This window comes from Coffea eugenioides, chromosome 2 (assembly GCF_003713205.1).
Source record: "Coffea eugenioides isolate CCC68of chromosome 2, Ceug_1.0, whole genome shotgun sequence".
Lineage (NCBI taxonomy): Eukaryota > Viridiplantae > Streptophyta > Magnoliopsida > Gentianales > Rubiaceae > Coffea > Coffea eugenioides.
In genome coordinates this window covers 29,093,575-29,110,964 of record NC_040036.1, presented here as the reverse complement: position 1 = coordinate 29,110,964, position 17,390 = coordinate 29,093,575, and the positions used below count along the sequence as shown (strand labels likewise).

The 17,390-nt window shown below is 33.4% G+C and overlaps 1 protein-coding gene across 1 annotated transcript; it reads left to right on the top strand.

The window, feature by feature from the left end:
* The first annotated feature begins 2,157 nt into the window (after positions 1-2,157).
* LOC113763747 (glycine-rich protein A3) lies at positions 2,158-5,296 on the top strand. Its single transcript, XM_027307660.1, has 3 exons — positions 2,158-2,330; positions 3,506-3,849; positions 4,760-5,296. The coding sequence occupies exons 2-3, from the start codon at positions 3,546-3,548 to the stop codon at positions 4,981-4,983; spliced, it is 528 nt and encodes a 175-aa protein (XP_027163461.1). The 5' UTR covers positions 2,158-2,330; positions 3,506-3,545; the 3' UTR covers positions 4,984-5,296.
* The last annotated feature ends 12,094 nt before the right edge of the window (positions 5,297-17,390 follow it).

The window sequence follows — 17,390 nt, the reverse complement described above, 5'->3', positions numbered from 1 at the left end:
AACGTTGTTTAAATTCCTATAAAATTTCCTTATCACCAAATTAAGGTTAAGGTGCTTGGCCTTGTCATATTCCATTTGTGAGTTCTAGTGCGTATACGGATTGAATCTAGTAGTAACAAACGTGAAAAAGATGAAGTTCGATGTAAAGGGTTTTTTTTTTTTTTTTTTAATGCTTTCTTTGACCGCCTATATGGTCTATTTCATTCAGTTAAATCCCCACTAGAAATCTGGAAAGTTTTGGAGATTGAAGTATACTTCAGAAAAGCAATGTATGGATACAATTTCTTGCATTGGGATGGTAAATGTCCTGTTGAATAGAAGAATATGTATGTCATGTCAATGGCTGCTAAGACAGTTGTCTAATCTAAAAGGGAGAAAAGAGTACAAGGGGATATCATGGAGTAAGAGAAGTTGAGGACATAATCGATACAGTATATTTTTCTACAAAAAGTTAGCAATTTAAACGAGCAATCTCAACCTTCGGTTAAGTTGCCTTTGCAAGACCTTCTTTCTTGTCATGCAGGTGTTTAATGCAACGAAATTGCAAACGCAATGCGCTGTAATAATCCATAATAGCCATTTTCATGGATTCCCAGCAGATGACTATGGTGGAATTGGGAGTCGTCTTCACTTTTATTGAGTGCTCCTCCTTTCAATGAGTCAATACAGAAAAATACTTAAAAGCTAAGGCTGATTGAAGAATAATAGTCATGGGCAGTGCATATATGCTGTGTCATCATGTGTATATATATATATATGAGGATATTCTTGGACATTTATGGTTTGTCCTGGGTTAGGAAAACCAACTCCACCAAAAAATTTTCGACAGCAACGTCACTCGGCTTTGCTCGAAATTTCTGATGGCAATCGCTTTCTCACTTGGCATGTCTGCATTTTGGAATATACAATTAGCTATATCAAAAGATGGAGAAATTTGACAAATTTCAAGTATATATAAAGCCTGCACAGATGTCCTTATTGTTCTGGGAAAGTTTCTTCCTCACTCGCTGTAGTAATGGTCAAAGTTTTCTCTTGAAGTTCAAGCGAATTACGTATTGGATTGAGTTCGATGATTATTATTATATCAAATTTGATTTTTTAACGTCCAAATAGGAGAAACATGAAATAATCCGATAGTTGTTAAACTAATTGACGAGTCAAGTCGTGATTGATACAGAGCAATCAGTAAACTTGAAAAGTCCCTTGCATCATTTGTTATGATTGTTCACCATGCTCTCGAGCAATCAGTTGTGCTTGTTTCATTGTAACAGCCGTTCACGACACGTATTCTCTTTTACTCGCAGAAACGAGAAGCGAAATTGTTGCGCTAACTCTTCATTCACTCACCCGCCCCAAATCATCAACTTATTGTTTGCATAGAGATTATTTCTCAAATTTTATTTGTTTGTGTTGTCGATACATTTTCAATCACTTTTTTATTTCATATATATCACATCATCAAAAAAATGTTACAATATCTTTTTTTTTTTAAATTATCCCAAATAATATACTATCCAATTACACAATGAATTGACAATTTGAGAATTATTTTTAGGTGTACAAATGCACGTTCGACCAATTTATCACAATTCTTACCAAGGTTGATTTTGCAAATGCTGGTTTAACGTAGAACTAAAAGTATCAAGAATCAATGCTCTCCGATCCTTTCAAAAAAAAAAAAAAGAAACCCCCCTTAATACCTGGTTTGGGAATATCTTAAAATAATGAGTTTAGCTAATAAGATAGTTTCCAATGTTAATTTTTGACGCAGAAACTAATTCGAAAATATATAGGAACAATAAATATAAGTATGTGCATTTATCATGTAATAAGTTTGGTATAATTTAGATATAAACACTCGTTACAAGAATTCTTATATGCAAATTGAAAAACGTGAGAACTGGCTCCGTTTTGAATTAGCTGTTTTTGGAGGTATTTTTAAAAAATTTTACTGTAACAGTGTATATTAATAAAAAAAATTTTGAAATATTTAATATATTGTATAGATAAAATATTTTTTGAGTTAATTATGTATTACTATAATATTATATTTAAAGATTTTATTTTTAAAATAACAGCAAACCCAAACGGAGCTGTCACACTCCTTTGTCCCGCCTTCCTCTCTTCCTCGTGTAACCACGTATGATAAACCGGCATTGAAGCAACCGCGTTCGAAAACAAACAAGATAAACATCGCGTGTGCAAACAGCCATGGCCCAAAGCATAACCAATTCTTTTATGGCAACAATAAATATTTGGTAAAGCTACTTCTACTACTTTTTTTCTCTCAAATTTCAATCAATCCATTTCCTACCAAGTTGCCGAATCAGGTAATATCTCCTCTCTCTCTCCTCTTTTTTCACATCCTACATGCATATGTTCCTGCTATACATGAAAAATATTGATTGAATTCAAGCTGTTTGTGATTATACTACTGTTCTGTGAGGTGGCTTGGGCTAATTGGAAACGGGTTTCTTAATTTATTGCTTCTTGTGTTTTACTTATTTATTTGGGCTTTCTTTTCTGGGATTGCATGTCCAAGATGGCTGTGTTTCTTTGGAAGGAGGATTATGTTATCTTTGTACATGTTTGCATGTGTGCTAGTAATTAATCACCTAGTCTTGCACAGTCCTGTTCTTCTCTATTTGTTGGATTTTTACTTATTTGGTAATAAAGCTGATTGCTTGGTACATGTTTATTATAATTGCTGTTGTGGTTAATTTGTGTTTCAGCAGAAGCTGAATGGTTATCCCAATTGAATTTTGCTTTCTTCTGTGAGGTTTTGAGTTAGGAGTTTTTGTGTGTGTGGGTTTGGGGGGGGGGGGGGGGGGGGGGGGGGGAAGAGTGTAAGGAATTGGCTTTCTTGTTTTGGACGTGTATTTTATGAGAATCAAGTCCTTTCAGAGTGATTCCTGAGTTTTTGAAGTTGTAACTTGCATGGCGATCAGGAAAGAGTGATTCTTGGGGGAAGGAAAGAAGGGGGGTTGTGAAGTTGTTTATTGGAAAGTAAGGTTGGCAGTTTCTCTAATCGTTCATATCTGACAGGCTATCTATATTTTCTGGTAATGCTCTTTATTGGAGAAAGTCATTAATTTGGATATTGTTTTATTATGTGAAAGACTCTATTCCCAATATTCTTCAAGGGCTGTACTTGATGATATCAACTAGAATTACTCATAAGTTGGAGTTAGATTTCTAGATATCATGTGAATTTAGGTTTTTATTGTGTAGATTAATATTACAATCTCAATTGTTGCTAATCAATGAGCCTCTGAAGCACAGGATGCATCTTCTGTTCATACAAGGATTTCAAATTCTTATATCTTCATTTTTGCCTGAACTTTTCATGGTGCATATGTGTAATTTCCTGTCAATAAAGGATCTTCCCTGAATTATTAGGATCAAATGTGTGAGGAAAATTCTTAGAGAATTATATTGCCAATTATTTGTCTTGAAGCAAAATATTCCATTGTATAAGCTGATCTGAGTGCCCTGTCTTTTGCAGTTAGTTTGTGAGTGCGCTTAACAATCCAAGGTTAATAACAATGGGAGACAATGATGATAATCGGGACAAAGGGTTATTTTCACATCTTGCTGGATATGCTGCTGGACACTATCCACGGCCACATGGGGCATACCCTTATCCTCCTCCTCCTGGTGCATATCCTCCTGCAGGTTATCCTCCTCCTGGCGGATATCCACCATCTGGGTATCCTCCGCCTGGTGGATATCCTCCTTCTGGGTATCCTTCTCCAGCTGGATACCCACCGGCACCGCCACCAGGATATCCGCCACATGGTGGATATCCTCCTGCTGGTTATCCTGGTCCCTCAGGTCACCATCACTCGGGTAAATATTTTGTGTGTTCTCAGCATTATTGTTAGTGGATGTCATTCTCTATCTAGTGTTGACATGATGCAGTTGCATGTTTGTATGCCTTTTTCTGCCTGTCCTGCTTTCCTAATTGTTTTTATTAGCCACTTTGAAATGCCTTGCTTATCTATCTAATAATATTCTTAATTGGTTACCCTGTTGCTATGTATTCCTTCGTACCTGCCATAGTATGAAATACTATGGTTAGCATAATTAAATGAACTTTCGAGACATAAATATCCATTTACTCCACAAATTGAGAATGATGTATATTTGTGTCAACTTGGTAACATTTTAAGAAGTTATTTCCTCTTGGTTTCTCTACGCACATGGCTGTTAACTTTCACGTCTCGTGAGGCTCACTTCCAAATCCTGAATCATGTGTCCGCCACGACCTACTCAGTTCTTGATGAGGAAGTTGACATTTTTCTTGCCATTATTGATACTTGGTACCAGTGTAGTAGTATTGTAGCAACCTTACTTATTGTGGCCGGTGAGACATCTTTTGGTGGAAATATCATTCTGATTGTTTGTTGCTTCACTAGGGGTTCCTTTCTCTTGTTCTTTTTCTGTTTTCCCTTTATCTGATTATTGGACTTTGATCCTGCCGGAGGGATTCTATGTTTCACTAAAGATGGAAGTTGGATAACACTGAGGACCCGATCTGAAAGAGATTTGATAGTCTACTTGTAATCATCAATTATTATTCCTCGTGTATGGGCTAGCTGTTGTGGCCCTTTCCCTATTTTCTGATTTGCAAATTATTGCTGCTGTCTAGTATGCTATCAATTTTTAACCTTGCTTTACCAAGTGACACTCCAAAGAGTGCAACTTTCTTGAGTCATTTCATTGATTTCATCTGGCTGGAAACGTCCACTTTATGCAGGGCATGGACCTCCAATGGGTGCATTACTAGCTGGTGGTGCTGCAGCAGCGGCTGCTGCATATGGGGCTCACCATCTGGCACATGGTGCACACCATGTTGGTCATGGTGGGTATTATGGTCATCATCATCATCATCATGGGAAGTTTAAGCATGGGAAATTTGGAAAGCATGGATTCTATGGAAGGCACAAGCACAAGTTCATGGGGTTCAAGAGATGGAAGTGATTTGTGTGTCTTGGGATTTGTTTCTTCCATTCTGTGTTGCTGCTTTCTCCAGGATCACTGTGTTTTATTGGTTTGGTTGAAGAATTTTTTGAATAATTTGGAAACTAAATTCAGCGTGTATATAAATACATATAGCTAGATTTCAGCGTGCATTTTTCTCTATATAGTTTAAGAATTTGGTCACTTTGCTGTCACTTAGCTTGTTTATGCAGATTTGGTTTTTGGTACTTACGGATGTTAGTAACACTATCCTTGTGTTAGTATTTCCTATCTCCCTCATGAGAAAAATAAATAACCAGAGACTTCTTGCCTACTTGACATGTTAGATCAAGTTGCCTAAATCAGGGGTACATGGTTCCTTATTACCTGTGATTGGATGTTGGCTGCTAACTGCTGTGATTTAGAGGATCTTTACATACACTGGTTATCTGTTATTGTAGGTTCTATTCTCGTTAGGAGGACAAAAGAAAAGGCCATTATGTCCTGAGATGTATGGTTTCTGTTCCACTGAGGGTTAAATGCCCAGTATTTGATCCTTCCCTAACAGATTGGATTAAGCTTTTGATTTTCTCTGAGGATTAGCTAGATTACCTAGCATGAAAAGGCAGATTAACTTGGTTGTTTCAGGCCTCAATCTTGCTATTTTCTTCAGACAAAAAAAAAAGAAGCTTAACAAATCAAGGGGCTAAATTTCAAAGAATACGGGCAAATGTACTAAAAATGTAAAGCTCACTTACCTTGGAAATGACCCCTCTGCTTGGTAAGTAGCAGGCCTTATCTTGTTGACTTGGAGCACATTTATTTCTTCTTCAATTTCAGGGTGGATATTAATCAGCATTAATGATTCAATATATCAGAGGTCAGGTCACTCTCTCATCTTTAAAGGCCACAGGATCTGCCGCTTTAAGGTTGGGAATTGGGATGTCTTTTAGTATCATTCTATCCGACTCTGCATGTGCTGTTGTCTCCTGATGTCAAAAAAGCTTAGGCATTGGGAGAACAAGTCCAATTGAATGGGGACGTGATCAAGTTCATGTTGTTGTTTGGCACTTTTTTTTTTTTAAAGCTACTGCTCCCAACTTTCCAGATGAAATTTCTTCCAGGAGTAGCTCATTCAATCAATCCACAAATTTAAAGCAGGAAATGACAGAACTTTCTCTTCTTATTCAGTGTCAAATGCAAGAGTATTCTCGACCCCCCTGATAGGAGAATTGTGTAATGGTCCTCATTCCTTGCCCATGTGTGCCTCCCTCATCTGCTTTTTGGCAATTTGGTGATCAGTGTCAAGATCATAAAAGGTGCCTATCCACATACACTACTAAGCCAAGGGATACTCGAGAAAAAAAGGAACTAATGAAGGAGGTAGATGATAGGCGAACTGAACTCACAAGAATGTGATGTGAAATGGTTTTTCTTTCTTCCAATCCATATCAACCAAGAAAAAATAAAAGAAAAGAATGTTTTCGTACCTTAAGGAAAAGGGTAGAAGTGATTTTATGCTTTTGGTTTTAAAATTCTGACTTTGCCTGTCTCTTCTTGGACTTATCTAACATTTTGAATTTCTAACAATTAATTGTCTCCGGGCCTGATTTTTTTGGAGTCACTCCCACTAAAAAGTCATCGAAATTAAGGAGTTCCCCTATTTAGACCCACATTCCTTGTGGGAAGAGTCTCAGTCCATGGAGACAGACAAACATGGCAAATTTGTTGTGGGCCTCTGTGAAAGGACACAAAGATTAGATAGTTTTTCCTTTTTTTCCTTTTCTTTTCTGAAATGGCACAAAGATTAGATAGTATATTAGCATGAATTATTAATCGCCCCGTTTGGAAGGTGAGTTTTTTGAGTGTTTGTCTAAAACTTTACTGTAACTTACTGTAGAAGTTTTTTAAAAAATTTTTGAAGTGTGTTTTTTTTTTTAATATTTTGAAGTGTATAGTTTAAAATTTTTGAAAAGTTTTTTAAGGTTACTGTAACTAAAGTTTTTAAAAAACTTGTAGCAGACAAACTTGGCAAAAAACTTGGCTTCCAAACAAGGACAGTGTATACACAATCAGCGCTGGATAAATGACAATTATACAAAATTTAATTTTAAAATTCAACTTTTGCACACATATCATAAATCTAACGGTGATAATATATACACTGTCAGTGTGTATAAGGTTTACTCATATTCAGCTTGAACTTTGTGATTGTTACAGTTCTTGGCTTATGCTTATAGTACCACTTTTGCATGCCTTTACATTGATTAGATTACTCCAACAAATGATGAATGTATTAAGCCTTAGACTGTCTCTTTCTGACATTTTCTTACAAAAGTAAGAATTTACGTAAATAAACCTAATTCCCACAAAAACTCCAAAAACAGACAATTTTTGGAGTCCTGCGAGGGACTTATCTACCCAAACCCCAACCACTCCCGATACCGATGTCTCGGATAACCCATTTTGCATTTTGTGTCTTTTCACCTAACCAGTAGCCAATGAGAAATGCATGTATGTATGTACTGCAGAAAGGTTATGTAGCAATCATGGAGTCTTTCGTGTTTCGTGCACGATCCCACCATCGATCTTTTTTTCTCATGTTGCATGCATATGGTCATTTTTCCTTTTTGTCATCAGTTGTCATTGTGCCATTTGAGATCTTAGGTACTTGACAAGGTCACCTTTTCACACTTTTGAAGCTCATCTGCATTGGTTGCCTCTGGTTTAGGCAAGAGAACAGGTGCCCACAAGAAAATGCAAATCAAGACGATTCTAAGAGGTTCCAAGAACTCAGAAAAGACTCCTCTGGACGTATAATAGGAAAGGAAATTTCTCTCAGAAATCATAACTGGGAAATTGGCAATTCGTGCAAGATTGTGTTATTATGTGATATGATGATAATTTCGCAGGAGTGAAAGCATTTTTTAAGCATGGATTGCAATTTTTTTTTCAAGAAAATTTTTACGTTTTTGGTGAACACATCTGCCGCTCGCCTTTTTACCTTACGTACATCAAATCGCTACGTTATATTTTTTTAACAAAACATAGCAATCCAAAGGGGCTAAAATATTTCACAATGATGTACGGACATATCCTAGCTAGGTAATGCAATATCTGCATTATTATCTCTCCTGTTGTCGATTCTTTCTTGGATTCGGCTTTGCGGTCAAAGATGATAAAATCCCGGCTGTAATCTTGGCACTGATCATCTAGATGATATGATTTTTTTGGACCCCGAGAAGAACAAAACCATGACCAGATGCATTTTCTAAACATCTAGTAGGATCCCTGCCCAGCCGTTTTCCTTTATATTTTTTTAGTTTAACCCTCACTCCTTATGTTCGTCGTCCCACCTCAATTATCAAACGTAGGATTCAAATATTAGAACTAATACACAAGACTTTAAGAACCCTCACTCTGACCACTAAGACATGGCACTTGGGGCTTTAATTGACCTCTCAAGCCTTGGGTACAAATTTAACTAGAATCTACATTATTTATCGTTTGGACTAAAATTTTGTCAAACAATTTTGTTCACATCCATGTTAAAAGAATGGGATAATATGTACAAAATATTTTTTTTTTTTGCGCGTTTGGTAAGTGAGTCTTTTAGGTGTTTGTCTAAAACTTTACTGTAATTTACTGTAAAAGTTTTTTTAAAAAATTTTGAAGTGTGTAAATTTTTTAATATTTTGAGGTGTATAGTTTAAAAACTTTGAGAGGTTTTTTGAGGTTTTTGTAGCTAAAGTTTTTAAAAAACTTGTAGCAGATAAACTTAGCAAAAAAACTTGCCTGCCAAACAAGGCCATCTTTCTCAAAAAATGCTTCTGGCACTGCTTAAGTACTGTATTATAAATTGATGGACGAAACTAAACTCCACTTCACTTCTGTACTCACACCTGCAAGCCTCTTCTTCATCATCTTTTCTTTGTCCATATATAACGGCATGCCAAAAATTACGGCGAAGGCATCTCCCCTTAGTTTCTTGTCCAGATGAAATTATTTCAGTTTGTGACGTAGCCTCGTTTGGATTGTGATTGTTTCTGCATCGACACATTTTTCAATTAAAATCCTGTTTGGAGGTGTCGGTAGCTTATTGAAAAATATTTCTCTAATAGAATTTTAATAAAAGAGCTTATTAAATGTTTAAGTACTTTTAAGTATACTGTTTGGAGATGTAGTTTAATAAGTATTTATTGTGTTGGATAACGTGTGATTTGAAAATTTTTACATGCATTTATATCTTTATTTAATTTATAATATAGGATAAAATGATTAAATTTAATATTTTATTTTTTTGAATTGCAAAATCTACTTTAAAAGCATCAAATTTGAACTTTTGCTAAAAGTGTTCCAAACACCAAAAATACCACTCCTAATTTTATGAAATGATATTCACCAAACGTTTTAAAAGTACTTTTAACACCTAAAAGTATTTTTTTTATCAAAAGCACCGCAATCCGAAATGAGGCCTAACTCATATAAGTCAAATTGTTACAATATAATTTTTTACAAATATTTTTAAAAATGGCAATTCAAATGGGCATACAACAAAGAAAGCTTGTTTAGTGGCGCCCTTTGTCGAAGCTCGGTGATGGTAGTGGCTCTCTATTACTAACATTTAATTCTTGCTTTTACACAAAAATTGAATTAGATTCTCAGACCCACAATATCAAGGAGCATCTCAGTATGCGTAATCCGAGATATGGAAGGATAAATTTTAAAAAGAAAAAACTTACTTAATAATTCTTGATTATTGAGTTTTATTTTCTTGAGCAAGTATTTAGAGAAATTGGGTGTTTCCTTCTTTTTTTTTTCCCCTTTTTAGGATTCGTGGTCCATTAAAGATTAAAATTTGTTTTATGTACAATGAGTTAGATTTTTCCAAATTTTGGTGATCGTTGTTTAAGCATGGAAGTAGCTGACACCTCTAATTTGTGGTTATTCTTGGCAATTTTAAGATGCATTAAACCTAAATAGAAACCTTCTTGGGACTAGTTTAGAATTTAAAAAAACAGTAAAGCACAATGATATTAGAGTGAAAAAGGGATTATTTGACGTAAAAGGTTAAATTGAGTTGCCCTCCATGGAAGGATGATCTTGATTCGGAAGAGCAAAAACCATGAGAGACACACAAAAAAAAAAAGGCTTTGAGTTTGAGCAGCAAAGTGGCAAAGGGTGTTTGGACAATTTCTTGCAAATATTTATTTTCTTTATATCATAAACATATTTTTTAATCACATTTTTATTAAACAAAAATTGCTATAGTATAATTCCAAAAAATTTTCATATAATCTGCTACAAGCATGCTAATTTTTGGAGTAGCAGAAACTTTTGCTTGAGTACAAATTAAGCTCATCTAGATTACTACTGTTTACTGTAGTAATGTAATGTATATGATATAAAATAGGTGATTAGAAAATACATTCATAAAAAACATAAAAAAAATTTTGGAAGAATAATGACCATCCAAACAAGGCTTTAAATTTTCAAAATCTGAATTGCAGGAAGACATTTGATAAAAAAAAAAAAAATACAATTAAAGAAGAAAAAAAAAAGGACCAAAGATTTGAGTCCATACATATACACATGGTGGTGAAGGGGATTAGTTGGCATCAAAGTCTGAAAATGTAAACTAGTAGTATTTGGTTAACTGCTCTTTTTGGCATATATTAATGTGTCATGTCCTGCTTGGCCGCAAAGTCGCTCTATTTGGTCCCACGCCGCCGCTAACCTCACATGCGCCTGACCTGTCTTTCTTTCTGTCTGTATTGCTTAGTCGTCTCTCTACCTCTACCTCTACCTCTAAGCAGAGTCTCATTTATTTATTTTGACGGCCGCCACGGGGCATGAACTATGAATTATGAAGAAGAATCAACAATCCAAGTACTACGTACAAATCTACGGTACAAATACAAATATATATATAAATATATATATTCTTGCAAAATAGAAAATATAAATACAATTAACTAATTTCCACATCATTTGAAGGTAAATCGAATGTCATGTATTTGTCAATTTTCTATGTGAAATATTCCAGAAAGGCTAGGGCACACGAAGAATGACATGTAAATGAGTACTGAGTAATTTTTTTTATACACTATCAATATATACACGATCAGACGTAGATACACACTGCATAATCTAATTATAGATTTGAAATTCACTTTTTGTGTAAGTGACATACATCCACATTTGTTAGTATAAAAAATTTACTATATTGATAGTAATATAATACGCAACAAAATAAAATTTTAACAATTGCCCAAAACAATGAATTTCCAAACCTCAAATCTTTTTTCTTGTTTTGGTTAGTAACTGTGAAGAATACATATGTAGTGATACGAAAGATGTGCTCCATATAAAAATTTCTAAAGCTTTTTTTAAAGTTTCCAATGCATTTTGTGAGGATCATTTTTCTAACTTAATGAAGATCAAGCAGAGACGCAGAGTTTGCCCTCGTAATGAAGGTAGGAACTTGCTTTGTTAAAACTTAGTATTAAATTGCCAATTGAATTAGGTTCTAAGCATCTTCTTAAAAGATTGGTTGGCAAGCTCTAATTGTGGTAGCTTTTAATGTTACTAAAAATTTGCTAAATCCTTTTGGAAATAAAAAAAGGTAGAGGTTTTTTCAAAATGACATCAATGAAAATTTGCTAAATCCTTGGGAGGATTGCTTCTTTCTGGTCGGCTCAAATGGAGTTAGTGATGTCCTACTGTCTAAATGTCATCTACCACATTGCAAGTGGTGGTCAAAAGATACAAATCTAATAACACTATAGAAAGAAATAAGTCAAATTCCAAGTTCTTCTCTTTTTTTTTTTTTTTATGTCTCACTTGTTTTTTTCCCTTTGTTTTTATTAATCTCTGGGTTATTATCACTTTACCCCGTTAACGTTTGGTATTACTATTAATTTTCCCCTTTACGTTATCTTTTAGTCACTTTACCCTCAAGACTAACGATCAAATTTAACGGAGTTTGTTAATTAAAGTGAAAAAACATGTTTAACCCTTAAAATTATTATCACTTTACTCCCATAAAATATAGTCTCATTATCAATTTACCCCCAGAGTTATTTTTTAAGCAATTTATCCTTCCATTAAACCAATTTAGCAAGTTAAAAAATTTTAGAAAAAAATACCCTCCTCTTTGCATAATAAAAATAATAAAAAATTTAAAGTGACTCTTCTCCTTTTTAGTATCAAAACAAAAAGTCAAAGTATTTATTTCTTTCTTCTTGGCAATTTTATTAATATTGAAAAAAAATAGAAAGATGGAGAGGGGGAGGGGGAGAGAGAGAGCTCAATTCTTTTTTTAAAAATTACAAATAAAAAAGAATTAAATATTTTTATTATTTTAAAATTATTTCACTTTTTTGTTTACCACCAATTTCCAATGCTAATCTCGACAACCTTAAAGTAATACGATAATGTTAGACTTTTCTTTATTTTCTTTTTTTGTAAAATCTAATTTTTTGTCTCCTTCTTTCCTATCTCTTTTCTTTTCCTAGTATTAATAAATGTGAAAATTAGAAATTTGAGAAAACCCTTTTATTTTTATATTTTTCGATCTCTTAAAGTGAAAAAAAGGAAGCAAAATCATTCAAACTTTTTTATTTTTAATTATATATAAAAAAGGATAAATATATTTAAAAAAATTTTACCATATTAGTTAGATTAATGATGAGGTAAAATGTCCAGAAAATAATATTAGGAACTAAAGTGATTGTATCACTATAATCTAAACGAATAAAGTGGTAATAACAACATAGTAATGCTATAAAATAAAAGGGTATTATTGTCCAAAATTTTTTAACATGTTGAGTTGAATTACTTATGGGGGTAAAGTGACTAAAAGATAACGTTAGGAGGTAAACTGATAGTAGTGATATAGTTTAAGGGGGTAAAGTGATAATAACCCTTAATTTCTTTGTTTTAGTTTGTTGTCATGACGTTTAATTGTCTTTATTTTATTTACTAAACATGTTTGCATATGCCACATTCAATCCGATCAACGGCTTGAAAATTTTAGAAAAGAAGAGGGTTTGACCTATATCTTCTTCACACGTAGGAATATTATTAAGAAATAGATTAATGCTATTCGTGCATCTGTTATATTCCTTGGTTGTATTGTTGATGGAGGAGATGCTGAAAACGATGTTGCCAATTGCTGTCTCCCAAATGTTTTTGCGAACAAATGGATGAGGGGCAGGAGCGATCATCAGATGGACTGCTCCTGAGCTGTTAATGGCTAAGATTTGGCTCCAGAAAAATGTACGGTTTAGATCACTTCTTGTACCTCATTTTTAACATGTGTAGAGTCAACAAAATTTTGCTCTAAAGTTACACGTTGTGCAAACAAAGTTACGTCGTGTGAAAACGAAGTTACACAGTGTGCAAAATGCGCAAAACTGTTAGAAACGGTTGCACCTGCCCGTGGTCCCGAACGGACACTAGGTTGGAAGCCAAAAAAGGGGGGAAATTTTTTTTCCTTTCTTGAGGCTGCCATCTGCAAGTTGGTCTCCATTTTAAGATAATCAATTTTGACCAAATAATTTGTTTTGGATTATCAATTTCTTCTTGGCCTTTCGTAAAGACTTTTTTGGATAACTGACATACTACTTACGTCATTACACAATCACTTGAATAAGTTAAAAATATGTGTGAAACCCTACAAAGGACATTATGTGGAAATAACTATTTGATTTAGTAAAGCTAGAGCCAACCAACTAATATCAAGTAAAACGCGATCTCAAACTATCCTTTTGATGTTATTTAAGCCATAAACTTTCAATTTTTAATTATTTAAGAAGCGGAAAATGAGAAGGAGGACTTGAATCCAGAACTTCTAATTCTTAATAGCTCAATCACTTATTTTCTTTTGTTCCATGTCATTGTGCATAATTTTTGGTGTGGCTTCTTTATGAACATTTCAATTCTTTGTTCGCAATGGTTTCCTCTCTTTTTTTTTTCCCCTCCAACTTAAATCTCTCCATTTCATGATTGTTGTTTAATCACTAGAGCTAAGAGATGGGTCATTATCATTACCAACATGTGCACTCACTCAAGTCATCAACCTGGTATCCTCTTTCTCATCGAAGTTTAGTTGTTAAATGTATATATGTTTCAGATGAACTGTCCAATGATTATGGAACAAGAACAAAGCCAATCATATGCATCATTATACTGATGATTTCCATCAGTTGTTAGAGATCTGGTCAACTTTTAAAACTCTCCAGTTGCTTTGATTGGCCATGCTTATCGCAAGATCAGATGAAACAGCATACACCAAGAAGCTGTGTTAATTGGAATTAAAAATCGTTTAATCATCAATCCTCATTAGCATTCACATGTACACCAGTTTAAAAAGCACATAAAGACGTCACTCACAGTGAATCAACATTATTTGATTCAATGATTCAAGTCACATTATTGTTCTCCACAAAACCCACACTTTCTGACTTTTCCTTCTTGTATTTTTTCTACCCTAAGGCAAGAAAGTTGCACGCTTTTCTTTATGCTCTTTCTTGAATTCAAAGTCTCTGCCCTCAACTATATTGACAAAACTCGACTTTGTGTGGAATATATCATTGAGCAAAGCTCCACAAATTCAAACAAAAATCAACAGATTGATATTCAAACATTGTACTAGTACGGCAATTTCATTGGCGAATCAAATGCAATTGATTTCAAGATTCTCTTTTGACCAAGCAAGGCAATTATGACACCAGATAGGTATTCTATTGACTGCCAGTAATATACCCAGAAGGTTTTGATGACATCTTTTGTTAAAGTGTGTATACTTCTCCAAATTCTGAAGAAAAATACACTTAGAGACAACAATGGTATCTTTATGGCTTATTTTGATAATACTGAAGTCTGAAATCTAAATTTTAAAGTCTGAAAATTAAGTGTTGAAAATATTAAGTTGCTGAATTGATTAAGTTATATCTATTCGATAACTAATTGAATTATAGAGCTGAATTGAAATATTACAGATATATTATTTTTTTTATCTGTAAAAAAAATTGCCTTTATTTGTGTATTTAGAGAGAAAGAAAAGTGTGTATATGTGTGTTTGAGAGAGATAAAAAATAATGAAACAATTTAAAAGTGGTGTTTAAATGTGCATATTCTGCGGGAGAATGTATATTTGCATGCGTGTGTGTGTGTATGTAAAAAGAAAGAGAACAACTGTGTATTTTATGCGAGAATATGTATGAGAATTATAGTATACGTAGTCAACTCAAAAAAATACAATGAAAAATTTTCACTTAAAAATTTATACACGAACTAATCAGTGTCTAATACATTAAGTGTAAGGCATGTATGTTACCAAACATGCTAAAATTAAGAAGTTCAGAATGAATTAATTTTCAACATTAAGTAGAGCTATCAAGCAAGCCCTTAGTATCACAAACAAAAAAATAAAAGACATAAATGATGCATAAGTGAACAATGTATTTAGTATAACAAACCTAGGGAAGCATGACAACTTAAGATTCGGTTAAGTGAGTGATGAATAATTTATTAGAATTTGGTAATTCCTAATTACGCATAAGTAATTCGGTATAATTTGGAAAGCGCGCGCACACACACACATATATATATCCAAAACCCGAAACCTGATGTAAGAAAACAAAATTCCGAGTATTTAGTAATCGATTTATCCAATAATAAGCATAAATTGGTTAGATATCCCTGCAAAATAATTACTCTACAACCAAACATATGAAAATATTCTTTAACTTTTTGAAATCGTGGAAGGTCAAATGAAAAAAAAGATACCAATCTAGATGCTGGTATATCTATAGTTACCTGTTTTCCCCTATTTATAGCCACAAAAATAAAATAAAATAAAATAAGACACTCAAAGTCATATCGTTTTTCAAGTGATTAGGATTCCAGTCCATGAAAGCCGATAAACGTTTTCCACGTATATTAGGTTTACATCAATAATTTTGTAGGCATAAATGGGATTTGAATACTAAAAAAAAAAAAAGAGCGATATATATTTGTCTAACACATAATTCTTTGTTTATCTGACATATATAATTCTCTTTTTTTTTTTGGTTAAAAACTATCGTTTCAAAATCTGAGTAGAGTTTAGGGGGAAAAAATGGATCACAGGTTTGGTAAATACACTCTCAAAGTTAGGTAAATAATGAATTTGGCACAGACAAAATTTGGAAGAATGCTGGACTTGTAGCCATCCCCACAGATTGAGGCGTTGACATTCCAATAAATAGCTATATATTACTAAAAATTGTTCGAATTATTTTCCCATTTATTAATATAATTTTATGGATAAATTATATGTAATCCCCTTTGATTTTGCATAATGCTATATAACTCTTGCCATATGACCTTTCTCTGCTTTGCGCGTGATGAAATTATAATATCTACTTAATCCCCTTATAAATTTATATAAATATCCACTATATCCTTCTAATTTTTGTATTTATCCACGTAATCCCCTTATGATTTTATATAAAGTGATTAACTCGTTGTTCGATTTAGTATTTAAGTAAGGACGCTACTGGTGTTTCAACTAACGACAATACATAAACTATTTTTCGCCAGATTTTCATTTTACATAAAATCATAGCACGGTGAAGTGAATGTTTTAAAACATTAAGAGGGTCCTTTGATAATAAATGAAATTACAAGATGGTTATTTGTAGTAAATTGTAATAAAATAAATAGGCAGTTACGTTGATGAAGTCAGCCTCATCCTTCCAACCCCAATAAGCGGGTCTACAAAACGATTCTCATTTCTCCCATTGAGTCATTGCGAGCAAAGCGTTGGTTACAGCTGTATCCAATTTTCCCCATCGCTGTCCCACATTAACTCATTTATATATATTATCCCCTATTACTTTTCTCCACACACAACAATTTATTATCCCATCATATCATATCATAATTAAAAAGAATGTTTGTAATTAACAACTAATTCACTTATTCTCATATTCCTCTTCCAATTTTTTTTTCTTTTTTTTTTAAAAAGGAGATTCTTGCTTGTTATCATCCTAAGATGGACAATATTACTATTTGGTACACATAACCATTTGACAAATCAAAAGTTTTATTAAAGTGTGCCTAGCTTCACAATGTATGGAGTATATAAAGTCTACAATCCAAGTTAAGTTACTTTTTTTTTTTTATATTACTTCCTTTTGTACTCTACTAATAAAGTAGTATAGTCTGAATTAATTGAAAAAAAAAACACAAATCATACAAATTTTTAGTTATTTGCATAGTCCTAACACATTATTTACAAGTTCGCAATATTCTAATTTCTTCAACTGTGATATTATTCACAACTCCACAATATTTAGACCCCTTATTGATTAACGTGGAAAAAAATAGTAATAAGAACACCCAAGAATATACTATACCTTTACCTCTAATTTTGTGGT

Coding starts and splice junctions, on each gene's coding strand:
- LOC113763747 (XM_027307660.1), top strand. CDS start 3,546: ATGGGAGACAATGATGATAATCGGGACAAAGGGTTATTTTCACATCTT. Junction 3,850..4,759: donor CTCAGGTCACCATCACTCGG/GTAAATATTTTG, acceptor CACTTTATGCAG/GGCATGGACCTCCAATGGGT.